The sequence below is a fragment of the Aquila chrysaetos genome, chromosome 12 (genome assembly GCF_900496995.4).
Source record: "Aquila chrysaetos chrysaetos chromosome 12, bAquChr1.4, whole genome shotgun sequence".
NCBI classification, from domain to species: domain Eukaryota; kingdom Metazoa; phylum Chordata; class Aves; order Accipitriformes; family Accipitridae; genus Aquila; species Aquila chrysaetos.
The window spans coordinates 2388681-2412572 of NC_044015.1; the positions used below are offsets into that span (position 1 = coordinate 2388681).

Sequence of the window (23892 nt, forward strand, 5' to 3'; positions counted from 1 at the left end):
TTTTCACCCTTTTACAAGATACCCGCTTTTGGCAGAATAGCTGCCAGTTTTGGAAACCTGCTCACAGCCTATAAAGTCTGATACAGAGAGGCTTTGCAAAGTAAAGCCCGGGAAACATATGTCCAAAACAAGCTGAGAATACCCAGCCACAGAGCCACTGTACACAGCGATCTGTTCCTGCCATTCATGCATCCTTACTGACAGCCTATGTACTGTAAACAATCCTTCCAAAACATCAAAGCTAGCTGTGACTGAGGACATCGCTTAAACATTAAGCATTACAATACAAGGAGTCTCTGTCACCAAGGATGTTTGCCAGAAAAGCTTAGACTGACCCATAGTTACTGTTGCTGCCAGGCTTGGAAACGGTGCATTCACCGGCCTGACGTGACCCAAGTCTCCAAAAGATTATTTTTTTTTTTTGCTTGCTTGCTGTCTAAAAGTAGGTAGTCTGCCAAGAAGCCAACCAAGGCCCAGCCCTATGCCTGATAAACATCTCTCCATCTGGATTTCCCAAGCTTTTGGGAAAGTTAAGCAATTCTCACTTCACAATGTTTGCAACTCTCACAGAAAGCTATTTCTCCATATGACACTATTCTGTATTGAGAAGCACATCAGAGCCCCATGCTATGAAATGGAGCTGAGGGCTAGAGTAGCAGATCACACAACCACCACCACCACCCATATATCAGTCGAATATAAAAACTGTCACTCCATCGATGAAATGTCACAAAGCCTTGAGCGATTGTTTATTCTAAATACTACTGGCACTGATCTTCAAAGTGTTTTTGAATGACTGTAATTACTAAATGAACTCAAGAAAAGCAAAGACTGCAACTGCCAATTGACAAAACAGCCATTGTGTGCAGGGAGATTGCTGGCCACTGAGGCAATTAATCCGTTTGGTTTGCCAGGGCAGAAGGTAACATTCTTCCACCAGGTCAGAGGTAACCAGAAGCTCAGTGCAGCGCTGGAGGCACTATGCTCAACAGCCATGTGAGGTATCACAAAAGGTGTTAGCAGTTACAGGATTCAGTCTCAGTTCCAGCAGTTCATCCTTCAAAATAACAAACACTCATGAAACGTTAACAGTCAAAAGTGAAATAGCATGTGTTTCTGAACTGATTTCCTAGTAGGCTTCTTTGAAAAGGGATTGCTGTTGACTTAGAGGGGTGGATATTTTCTTGGGGGCAAGCTATCACTAGCAGTTCCCTTTCAGGTCTTTCCAATTGAACTTAATTTATAAGTGCCAAAAAGTTATAGGCAACACATGGCTGATAGCAAAATTCAGCTTTAAACTTGTCTGTAATGATGCACCAAGTCTTTTGCAAGCTGGAAAAAAAAAAAATTTCAAGTAATAAAGGGGAAAATGTTACAGATGATGAAGAATTAGTGTTCTATCATTCCAATATCTCACACACAAAAAGAATGCCAGCACTACATTCAACCTCTGCTTTAAGAGAAGAGCTCAGCACTAAAACGCCTGCAGGGAAAGTAGTAAACAATTTGAATTAAAAAAAAATTTGGTGACACAGCATTCACTAATGAAGCACAGTGAAATGTCAGACATTACAGTTGAAGAAAAACTTCTGGGAAAAGTAAAAATGTCCATAAATGGATTGCTACAACTGTAAATTTCTATAAAGTTCAAGGTAAGTAACAAGTTTGCTCAAAGAGAATGAGCATATCCCATAAATGAGTTGCTAGAAGAAAAAGGTGTACTTCACAATCTGAACGCTCATTTGATAATCCATAAGTGAATAGTATACTACATTGCAAACATCCTGTTAAATGACCAAAAATACTTTATGCAAAAAATCTTAATTGTCTTCATTAACACAGCTGTTTTTGTAAAGAACAAAGAACAATTCTGAAACAGAGCCTGCTACTTTGGGATGCATTCAAAGAAGCAGTCGGGTTTTCATAAGAACTCAATTGTTGGGACAAACAGCTCTTCCCCCCACCTTCCTCTCACCCAGGGCTGCTGTGATCACCAAACAGACAGGCCTAAACCACCCCATCTAGTGGTTCAAAACAGCAATAGAAATGGCAAAAGAGCACCCGGGGGTCATCTGCTGCTCCTCACTTCCTCAACGTGAAACTACACACCTGAACACCAGCACTTTCAGAGTAAGACTCCAGAAACGACAGCACAGATGCAGAATGGTTTGCTTTTACCTTATCACAAGCACCTAAAAGTGGCTCTTAACATTGTCACAACAAACTTTACTTTACTGCAGGCTCTAAACTTTTCTAGCAGTAGCAGTGTTTAAAAAATGTTCATTCTAGTTTATTTTATCTCTGCTTCAATGTAGTGACCTCTTAAGAATACAAGTTTGACACAAACACTGTTGACCAGTACGCAAGTTTGACACAAACACTTTTGACCACAATAATTTGTCTCGAAAAGTAAAGGCTGAATTTTTTTTTTTTAATTATTATTTCTGTCTTGAAGACACCAGCATCCTTTGCCCTCATCTTACAGTGAAAAAATGTTTGTACAGGTGAGGCCTACACCAGAGAGTACTGTGTGTACAATTCCGTGGTGCCAGGGTCACAGTGTTTTCTTGATACAACATCAACATAACAGACAATGAATAAGTGAGAACATTTGTGCATACAAAAAGGGAAGCAAACATTGCAACAGCAAGCAACTTCAGCCCTTCTATAGTAAGCCTAAACCAAAGAAGATTGCGAAGTTCAAAGTCCCAAATACCCATCTGGGAAAAAGGTGAGCCTGAGAATACTTTTACCTGTTGATACTCTCTGAATCTGAGCCAGGCAAGCAACTCAGTGGCAGCATTCTCTTCCTACGACCTACAGCTGTGTACGTATGTAACTTTGTAATTAAACATCCTGTTGGCAGCAAGGTGCTAGTTCAGTACAGTAAAGCTGAAAAGACAGGAAAAATGGTAAGACTTCGACTGTTACTTATATTCCTATTGAGTAAATGCCTTTTAGGAGTTGTAACATTTGCCAGACTACTGTGTCTATCCACTAAAGAACTTGATACCAGCTCAGTGTAAATTGCCACCTTTATCCCAGTTCTCTCCTTCATAGACAACAATATTCACTAAGTAAAAAAAGTAACTGAGTATCCAAGTGTAGAAAGCTGTCCCCATGAAACCCTTCACTGAATCCAGTGATCGCACAAGAGATGGAAGGGTAGCCCTTGGATGGCCTCTTTAAGGACATGACAGGTGGCAAAGAAGTTGATTGCTGAAAGTTATCATACCAGCTGAGCTTTCCAACTGCACCTCTGGCAGTTTTGGGGAGAAAAAAAAAAAAAAAAAAAAAAGTCATTTTAGTTTGGGGAAAATCCTGATAAAGAGAATCATGCTGATGAATATAAAACAAACGACAATTAACATTATCCATAATAGCCAGTTGACCGATTTCTTTGCATGCTGTTCAAGGCGATCAGATTCATCCTTGAGCTTCTCAAAGTTCTGGTCTGCCATCCTGAGAGAATGCGATAGTGTCTGGGGAGCAAAGAGAATGAATGGTTTCAGACTCAGATTTGAAAGTTCTGACCGTTATTTCTTCCAACGGAGAAAAGGTTCAATTGCACTATAAAAGCAGACAGGCATTGCCTCCAAGTCTCCCCACTCTAATCTCACCTGGAATCAAGTTATAGGTATAGTATTTAACTTATTAGCACTTTAACCTTCTGGGTTGCAAAATTGAGAGGTTAGCACTTTAAACACACGCTACCTGGTTATCTTGTTTTATCACATTCTGCGCAGCCAGAGTGTTGTTTTTGAGACTGCGAGCCAAGCTTAGCATTTCTTCAGCTAACTTCTCCTGCATATCCTGATGGTGCTGTAACACAGCATCCAGCTCGACTGCTGACTGCTTCTCATCAGATGTAAGGCCTCTGCAAGAGCATAAGGGGAAAAAAATTGGGATTTTTACTTCCTTGTGGGTTGACCTCCCAGACTCTGCAACTCTGACAAGACAAGAACTCTTAAGTCAGCTGAAGTCATTATATTTCGGTTTCTACCAGCAGGCACTTCACCCAAATGGAAGTACATCTGCGATTTAAAGGTCACTGGGAAAGCAGTTCCCAAAATGCTGAGCATGAGAATGAGAAATTTTGACTTACTTCCGCTTCCTTATGTTTAACTCCTCAGAATCTGGGAAAAAAAGAGTTAAATTTGTGTTTTAGCATGTTATAAATTCCCATGCAATCATAGACTGAAGAAAATCCCTTACAGAAAACTTGTTTCAGATGTCCAAATCCTACTTGGCCCTCTACCCCAGGGAATATGGATTTCAAATGCCTACCTGCTTTCCGCAGGGAAAAGACAACACATAACATCAAAAGTATGGTTGAGAGAAGAAAAACCCAGATGAATCATATCCCTGAGGGCATGGTTTAAGCCTGCGTGTCTTGGTGTTCTCTTTCAGGACACGTTAAGATTGGCCTAGCTCCAGCCACTGTAACAGTAGCTATGGAAACTGCAAATTAATTCCTACCAGTTCCCTACATGAATAATATGGCTGTATATTTAAGAGGAATTGAACAACGCCTACTCTAAGCGCCTAAAATAACATGATTTGCTCAGAGCAGAAGAGAACAGGAACAACAATAAAGGTAAACTGTACTTGCTAATTCTATAATTAAAATGTCTGTTTCTGTATGAATTCTAGAAAAATAGGTTCTGGCAAGTCCCTGCTACCATACTGATAACAACACTTAGGCTTTCATCTGTTAGGGTTTTTAGTTTTGTTTGTTTTTAAAATCTGCTATCTTGAAAAGAAGTGAACCACTAAATTAAAAGTACACTTTGGCCAATCTCTAATACCTGACCTTCCTCCTTCTTTCCCTGTAAGGCTCAGGTTAACTAAAGTTAGAGAAAACAACAGATTAAACTTACCATCGATAGCCAAGGGGTCCTGGGAAGTAGAAAGAGAAACAAATCAGAAGATTACAAAGGGCCAGTGAAAAAAGACAGTCCTCCAGGCCTCGCATAGTACCTGTGCCCAGTATTTAGACTATCCAAACCAGAAAAAGGTGACTCCCCACCCAGCCTGGGACATGTGTGAGGCACAGCCACCCAAGGCAGCTGAATGCAACAAGAGACAATCTATAAAGTAGCAGTAAGGAAGCAGCAGCACCAGAACATACTGTACCAAGCAGCTCACTCCTCATCTTGCCTGTGCAACGAGCCTTTGTCTGCAGATGGACTGTTTTAGTAGCTGGGGTTCTCTCTTTGGTTGTTGTAGGGGTACGTCCCGGGGCCAAGAACTGATTTGCCAGAGCCTTTTCAGTTGATGAAGACTGTGAGTAGCAAGAAGCAATGAAAAGTCATGAATACCACATTCTGTAGCATGAGGCCACCTGGGTGTGTAACTGACAAAGATGCAGGGAACAGTTCCACAGCTGCTTCCTGCAGAACAGTGAAGACAGTCTGAACAACAGCACTGACTGTACCCGCACTAATTGCGGTATGGCTTATTGGCATTTCATAGCTCTCCAGATGCATGTGGTACCATCCAAAACAGGCGTTAGGCCTAAAGGACAGTACCTGTCCCTGTATCTCTCATCAAAGAAGCGAGAAGGACATAGGCAAGATGTACTTTGCTTTTGAAAAGAGGAAAGAAGTTTCAGATTTCATACAAAATACAAAAATCCAATTTATTTATTCATGTTTTTACAAGGACTGTGTGATAAGATTTTAACAAGTGTTATTTTGAGACATAAGATAAAGGCAACGATAGGAACAAGGTGATAAGGTGAATATAAGCTTTTCAAGCTGAACTAGTAGATCTTACCAATTTTTCAGCTTCTAAAAGTCCCTTTAGGAAGTCCACTTTACGACAGTATTCATTCAGCAGTTCTGGGGCTGGCTTGCTATTAGAATTGAAAAATAAGAATAATGTGAAAACCAGAAGTTATCAGTATTTTCTATTGTTCAGGTGACTTTCCACATAAAATAAAATAAAAAAGCAACACAAGGTTCTTCAAAGAAGCATCTTCTAACAGAAGTAGCTTCAGGCTAGAAACATGCTTGCAACCCCCTGCAAATCACCTTTTCCAAGGCACTGACAGCTTGGGGCACGGGCACTGCCCAGGGCCAAGGCTGACATGCAGGGAAATGTGTCTAAGGACACGACAGAGTTGCACAGCTCCTCGCAAGGCTGTGTCGTAGCTGCTTTGGGGACACAGTTTCTCCCTCCCCGACAGCTATTTCCACAGAAAAGAGTAGGCACTGCTGCGGTGTTTGTGGGCTATGTCTGTCTTACAGGTAAAAGACTAACAACACCACAAAAGACACCCGCCCACCCCAGGATTTCAGAGAGGGACTCACCTGGACTGCTTCTTCAGCTCTCGGAGCATGTCTTCAAGAGCGGCCACATACTGAGGAGAAAAAAGCCTTTAGGAGACAGCATTAAGCAGAAACATTCTGTCTGGCAGAGGCTGCCGCACGGCTGAGAGCGAGGTTGAAGTTTTAACACTCCACAGCACTCGCTGCCTCAGTTTATTTCGAGGAGCCGAACCGCGCTGCTGCGGGGACAGAGGGGCGGGAGGCTCCCGGGCCGCCCGCTTTTCCCAGCCGGTGTCCCCCCACGGAGAAGGTCTCCCCCCCAGAAGGCCGGGCCGCGCCTCACCTTCTCCAGCCGCCACTCCTCGGGGTCCCGCCGCTCCGCCGCCAGCGCCTCGCACCGGCTCAAGAGCCGCATCAGGTTCAGCTCCAGCCGCGTCGCGGCCATGGCGGACGGTCGCCTCCGGAAGCTGCCTCAGGGACACTTCCGGGCGGCGGGCGCCATCTTGGGGCGGGGCGCCGGGCGCTGAGGGGGCTGGAGAGCGCTCGCAGTGGAGTGGCCTGAGTGCTGTTTTATTTTAAAAAAACACCCCAAAACCAGAATAAAAACCCCTCCACACACGTCCAGGGAGGTGGCTGCTGCTCCGGGCCAGGGGGACAGTGCTGTGGTGGCACTGCCACAGCTCCAGAGACAGCGACTGAGAGTGCCCGAGGCTGTGCTCTTTTGGTTCAACATGGAGCAGGGCCAACAGAGCAGGGAGTTCAGGCCAATTCAGGCGCAGAGCCTGCTGCTTTTCAAAACGTTTCATGTATGATCGCATCTCGCTCGCAGGGGTTTCACTGCGCGGCTGTGAAGCGTGGGGAAGAGGAGGCAGCTCCACGCAGCGCAAAAGCATCCAGCGCCATGGCTCGGCGTGGGGTTGTACGTTTGCTCCAAGAGCACCAAAATGCTCTGAGGTGACGCTCCGTTAGCGCTTCCTTTGTGTGGAGAGCTTTCCCAATGCTTTATTAAGTACTGACAAAGCTACGCGATTCCAATTAAAGGCTTCCTTCGGAAGAAGTTGTTCATCAGACAAGACAGACATTGATAAACTAACACATGTATTTTTAAAAAGTGCAATGTATTAATAAACGTTTTTATATATTTTGGTCTCAGTTAAGGCTATTACAACATTAACAGTTCTGTAAACCACACGGAAAGTTGTCATAAAAACATAAAAAAATTAAGGCAACACACATTGACCCAAACTCACTGTTGGTCCCATTAGTCCATTGTAAGGCAAATGGAAAAAGGCAGGGCAGCAGAATCAGGGGACTTTTTTTCTCCTGTACACTCAACCCATGTATTTTACTCAACACAAGTTTTATGTTCTGCTTTCTTTGTAGGGTTTTAATTTAAAGAGAAGAATATTTGTTTTAAACAACCTTGCTTAACCCTTACAGTACTGTACATTTCCAGGCTGCCTTCCCAGCCACGTAAAATAACATGAACAAGTTCACAGCCTTCAAAGGGTTAAAGCCAAAGCTGCAGTCAACTTCAAAAAAAGTCCAGACAGCTTAAGTATTTCACTTCTCTATACAGGGAATGTGAGAGTAAGGGTCCGAAAACCTCCGTTTTACTTTTGCTGTTGGTTCGTATTCATCCAAGAGTTCCTGAGCGTGGGCCATTGCAGACCCTTGTGCAATGTATACAGAGTGGATTTTATCAGTTCTCCTTGCTGGCTGCTCCCTTCGTCTCACCATTATTTGAGACTCTTCGTTAGCTGAAATCTTGCCCTGGGATTCTGTACATTTGAAAATCCCAGGAGGAAGTTTTATATTTGCTGTTGGCATCACTGGAGTTCGACGGGGCACTTTAATCCTGGACAGTGTTAAAGATGATCTGTGTCTTGAAGCCAGGGATGCAGAGGAAGAATTTGAAGAGGTTTGCAAAAGAGAAGGCACTTTGAAAATGTCTTTGGCAGGCATACTGGAGCTCTGAGCACGGCAGTGTAATCCGATAATTGCTTTAAAGAAACAAGATACTTAGATACTGAAAGCACGCATAAAAAAGTAACTCAATATAAGCAACTGTGACCAGGTAACATCTGGTCACCTGGCTGTATGCAGTGAAAGATGTAGAATAAAAAAAACACACACTACCTTAATACTGACCTTCGGTATCCATCCGTCCTGTTCTATCTTCAAGAAGGCTCTCTGTGCTTGCTGAGGTCTCAGAGTCTACATTTTCTTCATCAGAGCCTCGCTGATCAAGCTCAGGTAACCGGTAAGTTATATCTTCCCTACATCAAAACAGAGATTGTAGCACTCTGGAAAGACAATGTCTCTGACACAAGCAACTTTATGCAGCTCGTATTCAGACATAAACTTTCCTGCATGTAGTCACTAAATATTAATTCTCATGGTATTTTCTCTCAGCTAGTCCTTTGTATTTTCCTTTTCATGTTCATAAAGGCCTACAGAACAGAATGAACTAGATAATTTTGGACAAAAGTTATACTGCTTTACTATCTGTATTACCTCCAACTGCAAAAGGCATGACCTACAGAGATAAAGGGTGACTTACTTTTCTTCTTTTATTGACTGTATGCGATCAATGAGAATCTCCTTTTCCCGGTTATCGGCTTCAGAAACTTCCTCTTCTTCATGCAGTGAGTCCAGTTCTGAGTTGCCACTGTCATTTCCTTTGACCTGTGAGCTTTTACTCTGCAAGACAAATGTATGTGTAACACTTCTTAGTCATAAGAAGCTATACAAGCCTTGACTGTCTACTAGTTGCAAGGTGGAAGACAAATGAGTAGGCCAAATGAAAGGCTGATGGAACTGATGAAGAGCTGTTAGTTATCCGTATAAATGTTTCAAAAGGTAATAGAAAATTTTCTATTCACCTGATTTCTGGGATTTTGTTACTGTTTTTGAAGCACAGTAATTTGATTTGCCAGCCTCAGCTTAGTTTTAGTAGTCACTTATAAATAATATTATTACATCCAATACAAGTTGCATTCAGAATGTCTATAAAATACCAGAGTCATGACAGAACAGGTCAGCAGCCCTGCATGCAGTTTGAGGAGAAAGTTGCACCAATACATGCAGTCTCAATTGTTCGAAAGAGTATTTAAAATGAATTGAAAGAGCATTTAAAACCAAGTTACAATACATGTAGTAAGTATTTTAGTCATGCAATAGTACCATAAGAAAAAAATAAAAACCAACCATGCACTCTTAACACAGTGTACATACCAGCATCCCCTCATAAGGGGAAGAAAACCCAAGTTTTACAGGCCAGAGCTAGAGAGAGATGAAGATCAAATTCACTATATGCAGCTTCTGATCAGTTTGGTTTGTTTTAATCAGTACAACAAAAACAAAAGAAAAAGTGTATTTGCCCTAATAGAACGCAGCATATTTTTGTCCACCATCCATCTCTGGAGTGAAGGAACTCCTTTGCCACGTAAGGGACTCAGGAATCCTAGTTCTACTGAATGAATTATGTGGGCATAGATTTGAACACTACAAGAGCAGATCCCCACCCCTGAGCCCCTCATTTATGAAACTGAGATTCCAGTGCAGCTGTATATTTAGCTCCTACCTACAGCTCTGGGCAAGTCCAAATCCCTTTTCTTCTCATCTTGCAATTGATCTTTGACTTACTGGATGGGATGGACAGGATAAATAAGTAGCACACCCCTTCCCAAGAAATTGGTGGGATGCTTTCTGCTGGACAGTGCGGGTCTGTGATTTATTTCAACGCTTACCGTATTCTGCCGAAGCAACGAGAGTCGTCGAAAAGCAATGCTCTCAGCTGCTTCCAGCTGATTTATTTCATCCATTTTTATCTTGTACTTCCTTATCTGTTCCTTTATGAGCATCTCTACACACCTGGACAAAAAGGCAAGGAGTTTATTGAGCAGCCTCATACTATAAAGGCTGTAGGGACAACCATGGTGGGATGAGATGCCCCTCCTGGCTTGGGGATGTTTGCCACACACACATGTGGATGGCATGCAATCAAAGTGCCCCAATGCATGCCTTATAAGGGGTAGCACTGCATGGTAACAGGGTGAAGAGTCCAACACAGCAAGCAAAACAGGACAGACTGTTAAAGGTAATGGCACATGTTCTTCCTGGGATAACCACAGCCTCTCACACTGACTGTACACAACAATGGTAAGCAAACAGATATTACCATGGCTGCTAACTGCTTCTTCTACCTGTCTTCCCTGTGCTGGCACAGACTGGTAGATACAGAATGAGCCTGCAACCACCCTTTTCCACCTCTATGGCCCCATGGGTCAGTAGGAAGTTACAAAAAGCTGTCATTTTTCAAACTCTGTTTTCGTTGGAGGCAGATGCAAGGCCAGCCATGCAGTGAGGATGGCGAGGGGCATTCAGAGAGCCAGAGCTGCTGGAGGGTGAGGAGAACAAAGAGGATCAAGGACAGAACCTTCTTCAATTCAAGGAACAACACAGAAGAAATTATCAGGGGTTTCCAAGTATGCAGGAGACAGTTTAATTCTATATTCTACTGTTTATTACAGCTTGTATCTCAGCAAAATATATATGATTAGTGTACAAACCCCCCAAAAGATTATCTTGATGTAAAATACAAACCTGATATTTAAGATTTAAAAGTTGTCCTACTTTATGCTTTGTAAACTTGAGACAGGTGGAAGGACTCAGAGAAGGGCATATAAATTGGCAGCACTAGCAGAGCCAGAATTGAACAACTCTTAACCCTCAGTTTCTCAGCTTGATAAGAATAAGGTTGTAACAAATACAGGTAGTAGAACAGGTCTTCCATCATATTTTGAAGTACTACTTTGCAGCAGACTACTAAAACTTACATGGTTGTTTTTGAAACATCCTTCATGCTGGTTAAAGGGTCAGAGGTATCAGGACAACGCAAGAGGCATGGAGCAAAAACAATGGCCAAGGCATTGGGTGACATGCGGTTGACATCTTCTATCAAAGCCACTCTGAAATTCAATGTTCAGAACAAAAAAAGATTTTTTTAAGCGAACGTTTCTATAATACAAGTAATCTGATCAAACTTTGCCAGAGTTCCCAAATAACATGAAAGGAAGCCTCTAGGGTACTAAGTATGTACAGCAGTTCAAAGAAGTTTTAAAATTATTTCACACCTACTAAGTAGACAAGTTTCGTGCATCAGAAAAAGGAACAGGAAGCCAACCAGGTTAAGCTAGTTTGGTAGTCTCTCAAAGTATGTCTGGTGATTCAGTGCCTCCTCTTTAAAAATCCCTTTTCCCTATGTTCAGAGGGTCACTTGGAAAATTCACAAGTTCCTTGGATAAGAGCAGCCCCCTTTGCCAGTACCATTTATCCCTGCTCCCAAGACTAGCATATGTGCAAGCGTTTACAATCCTTATGCAGTCCCTACTAAGTACGCTAACATCCTTAGTTCACTGTGTACCCATCCATATAAATCCTGGTGTTCAGACAACTCGCCTAGTCTGTCAGATCTACCTTGTCTTCAAAGCTGTTCTTACATCATTTGATACAAATACACCAGATGGTAGAAGTAAGCACGCATCTGTTTTTAAGCACAACTATCAACTTCAATTCTTTCATTTCTAAACCAGCAGCACAATCCCTACACTGACACTCAAGGGGTTAAGATTTTAGAAAGCTTCCAAGAGGGACTCAAAGTCACATGGAGTTTCTCTCCAAATGAAGTAATTGAACTCATTACTTGACCAGATGGAAGATGAGTCGCTCCAAGGTATTATGATTTGCTTGTGGAAGCTGTTCAAGGACACTGTAAATGGCACAGAGTTGCTCCTGTTTTTCTGGTAGTTCTGCACAAGGGGAGAAAGCACAAGTTCATAACTGCTGTGCAACGCTAGTGGAAAGCCATCAAGCACTTAATGACATTGTCTCAAACTGCCTGCAACAGATAGAGATTAAATTCTTAGAAGTCACACTGTCAGTTCATTTACCAATTGTTGTAACTGGATGTTAAAGTACGCCTCACGGCACTGCAATTTTCCTGCTTTTTCAGCTGCTGCTGCTAGCAATCATCAAGTGACACATCAAGATCTCCAACAATATTTAGGGTGCCTTACTCCCACTGCAGTTAAATGAATCTAAAGATTTGAGATATCTGGCTAGCTAGATCTGGTCCAGAACATGAAGGAGAAGGAAAAAAAAAAAAAACCCCAACCTGTACAAAGGGAAACATGCTTGCTGTTTTTAGAAAGAGCAGTTATATAATGACATTATACTACAAAAAAAGGAATCCTAAAGCAAGGTCAAGTAAGCTAGAGGAGAAATTGCCTGAAAAGTGTTTTATGAAAAATGTCTAAAATCACTGCTGTAAGTGTACTGGTAGGAAGCTGCTCAGCCAACATGAGCATCTTAGAGGTTTCTTTTCCCAAGGACATAGGCAAGTTAAAGAAAAACCTTTGCTTCAAACATTTCTAAAACCTACCTACAGCTCGGAGAAAATCGTTGTACTGTGCAGATGTCATTAGTGGATCTGGTAATTCCCGTAGCCATTGCTTAAGAATCCCCGTAATAGTGTGAATAGGGTAATTCTCCAGTTTCACTGAGTTTGGATCTGAAAAGAAATGTTTTGTTTTGAGCCGTTCATTCCTTTGATGTACACAATGGGGCCCCAAAGAAATAAGATTAGAAACACTCAAATCTCCTGTTCACAGAATCGAAGTGGCAATTCAGAGGAAAAAAAAAATTTCGCTGACAGTCACTTATAGGTACTAAGTAGCTTTTTCCAGCCAACAAAAATAATACAGCCCACATGGCCACCAAAAAGCTGTTTTTTAAGACACTAAATGTGCCAGATACTTTCAGATAGAAGAGAATTGCAGGGAAAACCAACATTGTACAAGGAAGTCAAAAGGGTGGACAACATTGCCTGACCTGCTTGCAGCAACTGTTTCAGCTCCTTCATACGATTTGCTGATCCTGATTTCCTGTAAATGCCTTCTGTGTAGAGGCCGTGCATCTCCACATACTCTAGCAACTTCTCCATGACAACGGGGACTGAATTTTTCTCACTGGTCAGGGAACTCACACACACCCCAAAATGACGTGGTTCTGCATCCTGTTCGTTCTAGAATTCATACATGTCAAGCACTGTGAATACCTGTTTCCAAGCTAGAAAATTCTGTTGTTTCATGCTACAATTAGCTTATGCTTCCAGGAACAAAAGCTGAGTGTTTTATTCTAGCTTTCTACAAGCCTTTGATCATAAGGCAGATTTCCTGAGCTGCAGCAATAAAGAAACTTTATGGTACACATTGAGGGATCTCTTTTAACAGTTTGTCCAACACAGTGCACATAGTCTAAAGGGAGAGTTCCCAAAGTAGCTCAAGTATCACCTTTTAGAAGAATGTTCTGTTTCTGCAACTGCAGGGCCTGCCTCTGACTACAGGCAGAGAACCATTTAAGCAATTTTTATTCAGTGCCTGGACATCCACTGTTCATTTGCTGAGAAAATAAGGCAGTGTTTTGCACGCATCACTTATGGCATCACAGTACCGCATCCCAGTTCTACAGTTCTTACCTTTTTTCCACAGGATGTACAGCTGCTCTGGATTTTGGACATGCATTTCTTGTGACAAGTCAACTTGCAAACTAGAGAAAGGAGCAAATGTTACAAGCACTCCAAATCACATTAAAATGCTAAGTATCTTGTCTTAGTCACTTACTATATAACCTGCATGTACTGTTCACTAAGCCCCATCTGTACCAGCCAAAGTTACAAGGAATCTGCACATATTGTAAACTAAGTGGCAAGAACGATGTGTTTTCACTTACCACTGCAGAGACAGGCCTTTTCCATGGGCCAGATGTAGGATGAGCAGTGTTCACACGATTGCCGTATGCTCACTTGGTAGTTTGTGAATACGTGGCCATTGTGTTCTTCAATCTGGTAGGAGACAGGAAGAAACTAATGAACTTTTTTGCCTTTTTTATTATTATTAATAAAACTATCTACCCTATCTTAGATTTTCCACTTGTGTTTTACAATTACAGCTGATGGCTTTGACCTTGAAACCAAATTTCACTCTATCTTAAGGCAGCTGGTTTGCTGGATCATTTCATAATTGACTTGCCGCTTTGGTTAAAGCTCATCAGTGCAATACATTAGCTATAGTTTGTTATTAATATTTAGTAGTTGTTTTCCTTTAAACAGTCCCATGATTAAGGCAGCCATTAAGTTCTAAAAGATGCTATGGACAAGCAGGAAAATACTGGAGTACCACCTATCGCTGCATAAGCAAGGTCTTTGATTTATGGAAAACAGTTTTACACTGCGTCACATCTTCATAATAAAGGTAAGTGGTTTAGCATGCAAAATAAAACAGAACTTCAGTACAAAATCAAGCTCTTTCAAGAGTGTTTGTCTCTGTGTTCTGTGAGTGCAGCTGAGGACTTAGATTACTGCAAAAAAGAAAGTACTTACTGCACGATCTTGTTTTCGTTTCTTCTTCTGGGCTTTGGTTTGCTGCAGTGGAACACAAAACTGGCATTAGTCTTTGAAATTCAGACATTCCATTCCCTTTTTTTTCCTATTCAGTTTACCAGACTCTACTTCACCTCCAGACATTTGAGACACTATATTGCAGCTTCAGCCTGGTATGAGGGTTGTCTGAGCTCACACTGTCAACTTCCTAAAAATCAACTGAGCTCACTGCCTGATGACAAAGCAATTCCATCTCAAAAACCTTCAGAAAACTCCTAAGTTTTCACTAAAGAAAATGCGCAAACACTTTTAAGATTCTGAAAATACTAAGAGTAAGTTAAATAATGAACAATGCCAAAAAGGTGTATCAGCATTCAGAATTCGTTATACACATGATTTGTGTATGGGAAGTGTTTCCAAAATAATGAAGAATGCTATGGAAAAGATTTCTGAGGTAACACAGGTTCCTTATCCTAGGAGACTAACATTGTTTAATCATCCCATAAGCCAGTAACGGAGTAAGTTTTATACCTTGGGCTGCTCAGATTCCTCTTTTTTTGTATATCCCCTGATGAATTCATCCAGAAGGGATTGGAAGAGATTCAAAACCAGCTTGACTTCTTTCTCTTCCCTTTTTTTGGCCAGATTTGTAACTAGAAGCTGGTAATTTTCCACCAGATCTTTGTAGCCAACATGGATTTGCCCATTCTAGAAAAGGAAATGATATTATTCAGAAGACAGTCTTCTTGGATATCATTGAGACAGTTTCATATTTGTATGTGTTTAAGTTCAGAGATGAGAGAACATGCTCATGATTAAAGTAAAAGATAACAGCCCACGACAGAAACAAGTTAGCACACTTCCCTACTACACTGTAGAAGGGCACTTGGCTGAGACAAGGCCGTGTCGGAAGAATATTGGAAAAGCTGTTGGCACTTCTCTTTGGTGTTTAAACACAGCAACATAAAGAGGCTGAAGACAGCAAAATCCACCCATTTCTAAAAATAAGTTATGGCTGAGTAAATGAGAAAAGGGAAACAAAACACTGCTTAAGATTACAGCAGAACTCTAAAATGTTCTTTTTCAAGTCTAACATTCAGCTTTGAATTCTATGCTAAGAGTTGCTGAATTGCTTTGTTAAAGAGCTGTAGGTCAAGCATTTAAACTGCACATTCAATTCATTTACTACCTACCAACTTTTTACTTTATTGAGACTTACTACTTACAGGAGCAGAGTACATGGTCTTGATGTTTCCTCTAAACTTCTCTGTGGCTTCAAAAAACAAACATTCAACACCAGACTTCTGGGATCGTAAGTCATTGATCTAGAAGGCAAATACATCTGCATCAAATTTCATCCAACCAGCGTTAAGCTTCAGTTGCTGGACTTAGTCGTCTATGACCATTTCAATTATTTAAAACAACAGTTCTTAATGCACTGCAATGAGGATACAAAATAGGAGAGTCAGGTAGTCAGGTTCTAGAGAACTCTCTCTATTTCCTTATGACTCGTACTTTTTTTTTTTTTTTTAAATATACAACTTTTGCTGCCCACTTGTTTGTAAACAAATGAAGAACTAACACGAATGCCACAAGTATTTAATGTAACATAATGCGTTCAGAGACTTAAAGGAAGGAATACGAAGGGCTTTAATACAGATATAAGTTGGTCAAGCTATCAAATCAATTCCCCTTTGCTTTAAATCCTAATATAAACTTGTACCTAGAAAAGTAGTCTTTAAAATTCCACACAAACAGTGAACATAGACATGAATTTTATCATAGTTGCATGCCTTTTACCTTGTTTAGAAGGAACTCATCAAGATGTTTCAGTTCATTGGCATTCGCAATCTCACGGACCATCGAAGCTCGCCAATTCTGAGACACACTTGAGATCTTGCTGATCTTTATAGTACGGTTCTTCTTTGTTTTACTGCTCTCTTTCACATGGCGCTCCCCTGCCTGGAGGCGACTTGGCTGTCCAGAAGAAGCTGGAAAAGAAATTAATTTGTATATTAAAGCAGGATGACTGAATTCTGCAGTATTTGTTTCCATGCAAAACACTACGGAAAAGATGGACATTAGAAGCTGGGGATAAGTCACAGAAACTCACCTTCTGAAACTTTCAGGGTTCCTCCTGTTTCTGGAAAGAGGACACAAGATACAAGGGAAAGGCCATCTTCATCAATCACATCAGGACTTTCCTTTGGAATTTTCTTGTCTGGCTTTTTCCCCAAAAGTCTACGCAAAGGACTTTTAAAAGCAGACCTAAACGTAAAAGCAGACACAAGTCTGTCACATTAGTAATGGAAGCTGGCTCTACTACAAGAAAAGGCTCTTCTAACAGTATAGCTAACACCCACAATAGGATTGACCACTATTGTGCATATATTTCCTCTAAGGTCCAACCTGCAGAAAAACTGAGCCTCAGAAAAAAGGAAAGGCAGTCTGGAAGCACATCTGGACATGCTGATATTTACTGCATTAGGGCACAACCTTCAACATACACAGAGACAACACGTCACATATCCAAGACATCATTTCTGGCTCAGCAAGTCCCTGAGTTGCAGAATGCCAGAAGCTGGAGAGGCAGGCCAGGGAAAGAGAATTACATGCTTGCTGGGTTCTTAAGCTTTTCTCTTGGTGTCTTATTTCTTAGTCTGGATGACAGTATGCTATGTGAACCTTTGATCTGAGCCTGTACGATGGTTCTCGAGTTAAAAAGAACCAGTTCAAAGTCCAGTGTTATGCAAGAAGCAGAGGATCTGTTCCTCAACAGGGTCAGATATCATGCTTACATCAACACGAAGCAGCAACCCAGCCACTCGTGTAGCTGATGTCAACATGTGTGTTTCCACAATCACAGTCTCAAGATGCCCAATTCAAGTACCAGCGGAAAAAAATCTCCTTTTTTCGTTTTCTTAAAGGCAGGCCAGTCACACACAGAATACATACTTGGCATCTATTTGCTGACTTGCTGGCTGCATGGAAACAACAGCATCTGAGGTAGGTAAGAGGTCACTGGGCTTCTTTTGCACAGGATATTTCTTGTTGCCTTTTTCTTCTTCTGTTGCATCTGGTGATTGCTACAGCAGAGAGGAGTCATCAAAAAACTACATATTGAGTGAAACAGATTCTTTAAATGGTTTTAAAAACTAGAATGGCGAAAAAAGATTGCTTCATCAAGGCAGAACACTTTACCCAATACATATTAGCTTACTAATGTAAGATCTAAGTATATTTAATGCTTTGATCAAGGGTCCATTTATTAAAAATTAAGTTTTCAATTTGTTGTATAATATTTGCTAATGAAATTTTTTACATAGATATCAAGCCAAAAAAATCAACCTGAAAGGAACACAGGCATACAGAACACACTATAGCCAATTATTCACAAATATTTAATATTTATAAACAAGGATAATTAAGTATAAATATGCACAATAGCATCAGTACCTGATTCATGGCAACAGACTGGGCCAGTGTTGAGAGATCACTTAATGAATTCCCCTTCTTTCTGCAATGTTACAAGATTAGTTTCAGAATATATATTTTATAGAATTCTGTACCCTCTTAATATTTACCACCATTTAAGTAATGCACATATCAATGTTATATCTGAGAGAGAATCCTGATCAACTCTTGCAACTCACTTTCAAATGCAAAATGTACTAGAGAAGTAAAAAATATGGGTATGTCAGATTTCCTGCCACATCAGAGGGATGATGCTTGCAAACCACAAGTCACTAAAACCTTGTTTTCAATGGACAAAAGACACATGAAAATAAACTCCAGACACTACTTTAACTAAAGCCCTGACTCTCCATTTTAATTCAGTAAGGCAGGCTTTGTATCTTTTGTTAGCTTCTGAAAACATTCTACCCATACAGATTCAACTACAGGACTGGGGACTGGGAGCCAAGAAAAAGCAGCAGTTGTTCATAGCTCTATTTTCTGCCATAACACGGCCAGATGCACAGGCCCTCAGGAGTTCTCCATCTATTTTTAAATATTACAGGTATCTGTTTTCTGAAAACATCAAAGTAATTAGGAAGATGCCCTTACTCTAGCTGATCCTGAGGAGACTTATCCGCACGTGTTCTTTCATCCAAAGACTGACTCAGCATATCATTCTGACCAGCGTCAGACTGTCTCTTTCCTTTCCACTTCTCTCTCTTGTACTTCAGCTTCCCTGGGTCATCCACATATCTCTGGATTGGGGAAGAAGTGGGACTATCCAGATCTTTGGTTGCCTTCTGAACAAGACGTTTGGTTTTATCTGCCCAGCATTCAGCTGGAGTTTGAAAGCTCCCAGTAGCAGATAGTGTATTATGAAGATTCAGTGCAAGATTTGTTGGCCTTTCAGGGCAGTTAAAGCTTTGGCTGCCTCTTAACTGGTTATTTTGATTCCCTTGTGTTTTCATTCTATCAACTGCCTTATCATCTACTTCTGATACAGGTGGTTGCTCAGGAATAAAACTACTTTCTTTTATCTCGCTTGATGGTGACATGTCTGAAAGACCTTTTTCTTCACTCGGACTTTTCTCTCCCTCGCCGCTTCCTTGAAGGACAGTATCTTGTGCTGTGGATTTCTTTGGCTCTGGAACAGTTTCCAGGGCCTCTTCAGAAGAGGTTTGTTCCTCATAGCACGCTGAAGGTGGTCCTTCGAAGGAAAACAGGACATGCTTATTCTGTAACTCGTTATGTTCCAGCCCCCTCTGCCGGCGAGATTCACGTTTCTCCCGGCTGTTTGTTACTTTCTCAGAGCCCTCTGTCATGTTCTTCTGGGGTAATGTGGCTTTTTCAGATGAGCTCATGTTTTTGGCTTGCTCATTTGGAGTTTGATCTCTGTCCCCAACAGCTTGATCCACCTCTGACTTGTGTTTCACAAGCAACTGCTCTGTTGCTGGTTCACTGTGCTCATCCTTGCTTATATCATTCTCTCTGTCTTGATCTTCCTGCATTTCTCTCTGCTTTTCTTCAGCTTTCTGCTTTTCTATAGCCATTTTCTGAAATCTGTTAAGAATTTGTAAGATGAAAACACAAATATTTAATGCCCAGCAGTCAACAAAAGTACCCAACTGTTTAAATGCAGCCTAAATAGCAATACAGACACAAAGTACAAATACACTCACAGTCCCAGTATGTCAACATATCACACAGAAACTGAGCTTGGCAGGTGAAGCCAAGTAGCTAAGTGGTTAAAATGCATGTTTTCATATCATGTTGCTCCTCTTCCTTTACCTCTTACGCTGTAGATGCCCTCTGACCATGGCTTGCAGGAGACAAATTCTCTTTTTCTGTTGAAGGTAGCATTTTCGCTCCCTGTATCTTCGCCATGCTGACTGAATATAAATGGCAGCGTTATTCCTTTGCAGTGCCATCCTAACACAACGGGAACGCCAGTAGGCCTAAGAAAGAAGATTTCTAAAGTAAAGGAGGGGTACTTGAAGGTGGGGAGCATTATTTGAGAGGGTTTGTGTGTTTGTTAGGAAAAGAAGATTGGCAATTCTCAAAGATACCTGTAAAACAATGGCTGCTTGTCGTGTTCTGAGAAAACGCCTCCTTTCTAAAACCATCCTGAGCCAGCTCTGAAGGAGAATGATTTTCCTGATCACTTCTTTGTGTAGTGTATCCTGTAGTATCTGCCGTTCAGCCTCTTTCATAAAAACCTGCTCAGTTAAAGAAAAGTTCATCAATAAACAGTTAATAGGAGCCTTTCAGCCCCCACTGGATGTATCTCCACAAGCTTAAAAATAAGAATGGTAATGCTTATTAATGAACTAAACCTTATCAGCTGACAGCATCCCCCAAAAGTAAAAGTCCTTTTGTTTTACCAAATCTCAGTGTTTGGACTCTAAAATATACAATGGTACTTACAGCCTTCAAATCAGAACCCTTCCAAAATGAAAACATTGACCTGTTTGACAAATGCCAATAGCAACAATTTTCCAAAAGTAATATCCATATAAAACAGATTTGTACTGTATTGCAAGAAGACACGTTGGCATCAAAACCAAGGAGGCAACTACTAACATCTGTGTCAATATTTGCAAGAGTTAAAATAGCTAATTTAAGTACAAAATGCAGAAAAATGAATGGCACTAAATTTGCAGTGTACATCAGTATTTCTTATTAGCTTATGAAAGTTTCACAGACCTTCGTCTTCCCTATTTGATAGTAGTTTTCATCCAGTTTTAGTTTATTCAAATAAACACAAATGTCTTCCTTAGAGGCTTTGGCATTTTTGGGTAGTAACACCTGAAACTGGTCTATGAATTCCTGTGAAAAGCAGAGACAGCAAGAGATCAAAGTTAGAAGGCAAGTCACAAGTTTAGATTTTTAGCTTTATTTTAGAAATTTAGTTAAGACAGCTAAGCTACAGGGGTTTGAAAGTACTTATTTCTCATTCCAGACTTAGCTATTTTTTCCTACTCTGTAAAATGCAGGCTTCATTCAGCTTCCAGTTAATGGTAAAGATCACCTATATGTGATCTATAAAGCTACATGCATAGAGTATTTTATAGAAAACTAATTTACATACAGAGTAATGTGCAGCACCGATTGCTTGTATTTGCAGCACAGCACTCAGAATGTTTTCCTTCATGCAACAAGTAGAACAACTTTCTGGTAGATGACTCGCACAATAGTTTAGACTACAACTTGTTACCATGCCAGCTCTATCAAAACTACAATGAATTTTTACAGTTCATCCCAAGTGGTCATGAGCTTCAAATGAAGGGACACACAAAAGACTCTGACGCAATGCGTGTTTTTCCAAAAAGAGCAGGTTTTTCTGAAAGCATAATCCACTTCCAGTTCCTCACATACCTCGAATGTGTATTTGGCACTGTAGCCAGATCTTCTGATTCGCACAGTTTCTAGCATGCCAGTGTATCTTAACTGTTGAAGCACCAAGCTTTCATCAAAAAGCATCTCTTTCTGAAAAAGATCAGCAGTCAACAGCTAGTAAATGCCTGAAGAGTCCTGTTTCTATCTAGCAGAGAAAGCACATTCTGTTTTCACACCTTAGTTATCTTTCACCTTCATACAGAATGACAGTGAACAAGCTGAAAGTGTTATATTGCAGGGCTAGAAGACTTAGATCCTCAGCAGTGACATCAGGTCAGGTCTTAAGGCAGTCTTACCTTCTCAGCATTGGAGCGGATGCAACGGATGAAGAATGGCTCAGCTTTACCCAGTGTCTCCAATAACTTATTAAGTGAAGTCTGAAATGAAATATTCAGAAACATTTTTCTTCTTCAGATATCAGCATCTTGAGCTGCATTTGATAGCAGTACAGCTTCTTCCTCAGAAATAAGGTTGTTTCAGGTCTGATGGCTATACAAAATCCTATTTCATCCAATATGGAGGTTCTCCCATACTGCACAGCAGATCCCTGTATTTGTTTTTACCTTTTCTCAAGATAATTAAAAGTGGGGTTTGAATATGCTACAACAGTAGCACTAGATCTGCATACAAGGATGAGGCTGATTGGTAGAGAGAACTAACACATTTCATAGCATAAGAGTAGTCTCTAAATGTAGTCTAACTTTAATCAAGTAATAAACCTACTTCAGACAAATCCCAAGAATAAAAACCACTTTGTTTTTCAAGCAAAATCAGCCTAGATCAGACCAGGAAGGTCTGTTCCCATGAGGTCAGTGTGCACCCAGAGGTGTGTACCACCACATCAGTCACCTACCTGGAACTGTGCACTTATGCTAGGGGGTTTCTTCTTTTTGTGTAAGTGCAAGAGGGATTTTGTAGTTCGATCATGCAGAGTCATGCTCACTATGAGCTTCAGAGATTTGGAATCCAGCAAGTTCTAGAAGAAAGTTTTCATAATCAACAAAGTGCAAGTCTCTTCACTGAAGGGGAAATATTTCTGTCTGCATCAAAATGAGTAAGAATGAAACCAACTACCTACAGCTCCACATTCAATGACATGTTACACTTCATGATTACTTCTATTTTGGACCAAAGCATCTTCTTAAGAGTGGAACTTTTCCATTGCCCCATCCCAAGAGTGTAAGGTGAACAAGGTGCATTACATAATCACTGCGTTTGCCTTCCATGACTTGATAAGAAATGGCTTTATGTATTTATGGCATCTCTAGTCTAATTAAACAGATGCCAATTCACAATTTCTTCTGGTTCAGCAATTCTTATAAAGGTGAGCACTTACCTATCCTTTAGATAGTCAAAAAGGAAGTTTTGGAGGATAAATGATACAACTTCCCTACACTATGAAACAGTATTTTCTGAAGTGAGTTCTGTCAATCAAAATGAATGTTCACAGTGCAAAAAACACCAAACCAAAAAACAAGAGAGATCTAAATTTACTGAATAACTTTACCTTGGGAATGATCTGCTTTTGTTTGACACCTCTACTTTTCCTGTTAAAATATTAAAGGTCATTTAAGAAAAAAAATACGCATGATTTTTGGTTATTTCAGCAAGCCATAAGTTGGTGCAATTTATGAGGCAAGATAAAGAATAGAAAAAAATTAGCACAACAGCATCAGGGTGTGTTCATGCATGTCTCTTACAAGTGATCAATGCAAGAAATGCAAACTGCTTCGCAACAAGATTATTTTTTTTTTTTTAAATAAACTGTAGGTATTGGAAGCTTTCAAAAGTGAAACATTTTCTCTAAAGTTAAAGCTATTAAAAACTGCACTGTTGCATAGACTATTTTTGTGCAAGTTATTCTATTTAGCTAACTGTACAGTCATTGAACTCTTGTCATAATACTAAGGCGCTATCAAATAAAAATACCTGATTCAGAAGTTATTGCTGCTTGTACCAGAACCCCTGTGAAAGTACTTAACTGCTCACAGAAGGACAACACATGCCCCAGCACTCCACTTAAGAATTCTGATACATCTGAGATCATCCCCAGATCCTCCTGGGGCACTTCACAAACTTCAGGCATAACTCTCATCCACACACAGACAGTGAACTAGAAGGGGAAGCTCTCAGAAACAAGGCTGTAGTTTACAGCCTCCTAATTCTAAGCATGTTAATTCCATCATGTAAGGCATGTTCCAAATCCATGCCACCCAGTTTACATTTATTTATTGTACAAACGGACCACAGATTGATTTTCTTACACGTGCATAGGTGTGCACATGTGAAGAGTCTTAACCCAGCAGTATAGACAGCATTAGCATC

The 23892-nt window shown here is 40.7% G+C and overlaps 3 protein-coding genes across 22 annotated transcripts in view; all 3 read right to left on the reverse strand.

Moving 5' to 3' along the window:
* Nucleotides 1-2851, reverse strand: part of INSR (insulin receptor) — a 65493-nt gene extending 62642 nt beyond the window's left edge. The window contains exon 1 of the mRNA XM_041127889.1: nt 2754-2851. The gene's annotated coding sequence lies outside the window, so the exon portion shown is untranslated. The remainder of the gene's footprint in view (nt 1-2753) is intronic.
* Nucleotides 723-6797, reverse strand: USE1 (unconventional SNARE in the ER 1). 2 transcript variants are annotated; one of them, XR_005933696.1, is made up of 9 exons: nt 6616-6797; nt 6315-6364; nt 5779-5857; nt 5132-5284; nt 4881-4899; nt 4106-4136; nt 3715-3877; nt 2754-3482; nt 723-1057 (listed from the first exon to the last, which is right to left on the reverse strand). XR_005933696.1 is itself a non-coding variant. In XM_030032359.2 (8 exons), exons 1-8 carry the CDS (start codon nt 6715-6717, stop codon nt 3300-3302), a joined length of 780 nt encoding a protein of 259 aa, XP_029888219.1. In that variant the 5' UTR covers nt 6718-6797; the 3' UTR covers nt 2158-3299. The 2 variants fall into 2 exon arrangements, 1 of the variants encoding a protein (XP_029888219.1); XM_030032359.2 differs by lacking the exon at nt 723-1057 and having other exon boundaries at nt 2158-3482.
* A 574-nt stretch (nt 6798-7371) lies between these two features.
* The window catches only part of MYO9B (myosin IXB), a 45402-nt gene continuing 28881 nt past the window's right edge, over nt 7372-23892 (reverse strand). For 9 of the 19 annotated variants that reach the window (XM_030032338.2, XM_030032335.2, XM_030032333.2 and 6 more), the window contains 26 exons: nt 23075-23114; nt 22421-22543; nt 21864-21944; nt 21547-21657; nt 20875-20997; nt 20238-20387; nt 19960-20126; nt 18781-19731; nt 18172-18232; nt 17671-17801; nt 16829-16983; nt 16516-16706; nt 15942-16040; nt 15247-15423; nt 14716-14757; nt 14067-14178; nt 13813-13883; nt 13167-13359; nt 12718-12846; nt 11980-12085; nt 11114-11245; nt 10025-10148; nt 9510-9557; nt 8836-8975; nt 8424-8551; nt 7372-8275 (listed from right to left, as the gene is read on the reverse strand). In XM_030032338.2, the coding sequence (XP_029888198.1) occupies nt 7836-8275; nt 8424-8551; nt 8836-8975; nt 9510-9557; nt 10025-10148; nt 11114-11245; nt 11980-12085; nt 12718-12846; nt 13167-13359; nt 13813-13883; nt 14067-14178; nt 14716-14757; nt 15247-15423; nt 15942-16040; nt 16516-16706; nt 16829-16983; nt 17671-17801; nt 18172-18232; nt 18781-19731; nt 19960-20126; nt 20238-20387; nt 20875-20997; nt 21547-21657; nt 21864-21944; nt 22421-22543; nt 23075-23114 (4225 nt within the window). In that variant the 3' untranslated portion in view covers nt 7372-7835. Of the gene's footprint in view, nt 8276-8411; nt 8552-8830; nt 8976-9509; nt 9558-10024; nt 10675-11113; nt 11246-11979; nt 12086-12717; nt 12847-13166; nt 13360-13812; nt 13884-14066; nt 14179-14715; nt 14758-15246; nt 15424-15941; nt 16041-16515; nt 16707-16828; nt 16984-17670; nt 17802-18171; nt 18233-18780; nt 19732-19959; nt 20127-20237; nt 20388-20874; nt 20998-21546; nt 21658-21863; nt 21945-22420; nt 22544-23074; nt 23115-23892 lie in introns of those variants that run through there. The other 10 variants (XM_030032342.2, XM_030032339.2, XM_030032344.2 and 7 more) reach the window with 9 other exon arrangements.

Excerpts from the sequence above, each read along its gene's own strand:
- USE1 (XM_030032359.2), bottom strand. The coding sequence starts at position 6,717 with ATGGCCGCGACGCGGCTGGAGCTGAACCTGATGCGGCTCTTGAGCCGG. Across the intron at positions 6,365-6,615 it reads AGGAGTGGCGGCTGGAGAAG|TATGTGGCCGCTCTTGAAGA; the intron begins GTGAGGCGCGGC and ends TTTTCTCCTCAG. Across the intron at positions 5,285-5,778 it reads TTTTAGAAGCTGAAAAATTG|TCTTCATCAACTGAAAAGGC; the intron begins GTAAGATCTACT and ends TGCTACTCACAG.